Raw genomic sequence first — 2,528 nt, 5'->3', positions numbered from 1 at the left:
AAAAAAAAAGTTTAATTTTTGAACATATAACTATTAAGCTTTTTATAGTGTTCATTAGATACTGTTTTGATATTTTGTTTTAATTACACCTTAGTGAGTTGCTGGTGCTCCTGATAAAATCAGGAACTATTGTTAAAAACATGAGAATATTCTATTTTGGAAGTATCTTCAGACCTAGATAGATGGTGTCACATGTCATACTAAAGGTATTCCTATCTAATGCTCCAAAGAGAGCACATTTTTTCTCACATCATAAGTTACATTTTGTCCAAATTTAAAAAGAATGTTTTCATTACACTTGTCTTTAGATAATTGGTCTTTTCCTTACTTTATTCTTTTACTTTATTATTATTATTATTATTTTAGAGGCAGGAGTCTTGCTATTTTGCCCTGGCTAGTCTCAGACTCTTGGGCTCAAGCATTCCTCTTGCCTCAGCCTGCACCTCCTGAGTAGCTAGGACTGTAGGCACAAGCTATTGAGCCCAGCTTAGCTAACTGTTCTATGTTAATTCTCTGCTGTTGAGGAGGTAGAATGACTATTAGTCTGTTGCCACCTCTCTTTTTATTTACGTATATATAAAATGATAGAATTCCAAAAATTCTCATTTATTTTTGCAGAGGAAGACTTAGAGGGCAAAACAGAAGAAGAAATAGAAATGATGAAGTTAATGGGATTTGCTGCTTTTGACTCCACAAAAGTAAGTAAAACATACAATCAGTTATACATTCTTTCTTATTTTTTATTTTTTTTTTGTGACAGACTCTCACTTAGATGTTCTTGGTAGACTGCTGTGGTGTCATAGCTCACGGCAACCTCAAACTCTTGGGCTCAAGTGATTCTATTGCCTCAGTCTCCTAAGTAGCTGGGACTACATGAACTTGCCACAATGCCTGGCTAGTTTTTGTATTTGTAGTACAGACAAGGTCTTCCTCTTGCTCAGGCTGGTCTGGAACTCATGAACTCAAACAGTCCACCCACCTCGGTCTCTCAGAGTGCCAGGGTTACAGGTGTGAGCCACTGCATTCAGCCTCAGTTAGACATTCTGGTTTGAATTAATCCATTATAAATGTCCCATTTTGCCATATTGTTTTCTACGTATACAAGTTTGTTTGGTTATGAGACAATAACTAAAAGGCTTTGAGAATACAGAGGAGAAAGCAATGGACTGCCACTGGAATTTAGGGAATGTTTACCAGGGATGATGTTTAAGTTACATCTTAAAGAGCAGGATGATCAGACAATGAGAAGGAAGATTATTTTTCTTTTCCGAGATGGAGTTCACTCTGTTGCCCAGACTAGAGTGCCATGGTGTCATAGCTCATATCAATCTGGGCTCAAGCGATCCTTATACCTCAACTTCCTAAGTAGCTGGGACTATAGACACATGCTACAATGCCCAGCTAATTTTTTCTATTTTTATTAGAGAGGGTCACTCTTTTTCAGGCTGGTCTTGAATGCCTGAGCTAAGGAGGTCCTCCCACCTCAGCCTCCCAAGAATGCTAGGGTTATAGACATGAGCTACCTTGACTGGCCGGGAAGATCATTTTAAGTAGAGGAAAGAGCCACAAAAATGCCATGTAGGTATGAAGGGACATACTGTATTATGGGAATTTTAAACTCGATGACGATAAAAAGGTGGTGATGGACTAGGCAGGGGTCCTCAAACTTTTTAAACGGGGCCAGTTCACTGTCCCTCAGACCGTTGGAGGACCGGACTGCAGGCCCTGGGACAAGTCGGCTGCTAAGCAGGACAGGCAGCGGCGGCAAAAACATCCGGCGGGCCAGATAAATGTCCTAGGTGGGCTGTATGTGGCCTGTGGGCCATAGTTTGAAGACGCCTGGACTAATGACTATGACTAAGGGTAGAAATAGAGGTAGGAGCCAAATCACAAAGGGCTTTTGATGTCCTTAGCCACACTAAAAAATTTAGAGTTGATTCTTTATGAGTTAAGCAGGGAAAGCAATGGTTGTTAAGCAAGGGAGTGATATGGTTATGTATGCATTTTAGATGACTTTGGAGGAGTATGGAGTTCCTATGGGAGTTGGGTTAAATTGGAGGCAAGGGAGAGCTACTGATTTGTGCAAGTGAAAGAGGATGAAGTCTGAACTGAATTGAGAACCACTCAGAAGCACATGGAATGGAAGTGGATAGTCAGTGATGCTTCTGAGGGGTCAGGCTGGGGCGCTTGTGTAATACAGTTCACCCAGAACAGGATTATAGGAAGGGGAACTGCTGGAGAATGGAAGAACAAAATCCAGCTTCCAGATAACGATGACATTGGGCAGCTGCATACATGTCTTATAGCCCACAGCAAGGTGGATTAGAGAGTGAATCTTACCTTCATCATAACACCTGATAGGTGAGAGAAGAGGGGGCCAGGTGTGGTGGCTTATATCTGTAATCCCAGTACTTTGGGAGGCTGAGGCAAGTGGATCACTTAAGGCCAGGAGTGTGAGATCAGTGTGGACAACCTAGCAAGATCCCATCTCGACACAGAAAATTTGGGGAGGGGGGCGGTTGTGTTTT

The 2,528-nt window shown here is 41.6% G+C and overlaps 1 protein-coding gene across 3 annotated transcripts in view; it reads left to right on the top strand.

The window, feature by feature from the left end:
* SNRNP27 (small nuclear ribonucleoprotein U4/U6.U5 subunit 27) overlaps positions 1-2,528 on the top strand; it is a 12,606-nt gene that overhangs the window by 3,373 nt on the left and 6,705 nt on the right. For all 3 annotated transcript variants that reach the window (XR_002774258.1, XM_003793441.3, XM_023515292.1), the window contains exon 4: positions 619-698. Coding sequence is in view for 2 of the 3 variants with exons in the window: in XM_003793441.3 (XP_003793489.1) it covers positions 619-698 (80 nt within the window). In the remaining variant the exon portion in view is untranslated. The remainder of the gene's footprint in view (positions 1-618; positions 699-2,528) is intronic.

Source organism: Otolemur garnettii, unplaced genomic scaffold (genome assembly GCF_000181295.1).
Source record: "Otolemur garnettii isolate 467f Iridium unplaced genomic scaffold, OtoGar3 scaffold00068, whole genome shotgun sequence".
NCBI lineage: Eukaryota > Metazoa > Chordata > Mammalia > Primates > Galagidae > Otolemur > Otolemur garnettii.
This window is presented reverse-complemented; position numbering and strand designations above follow the sequence as displayed.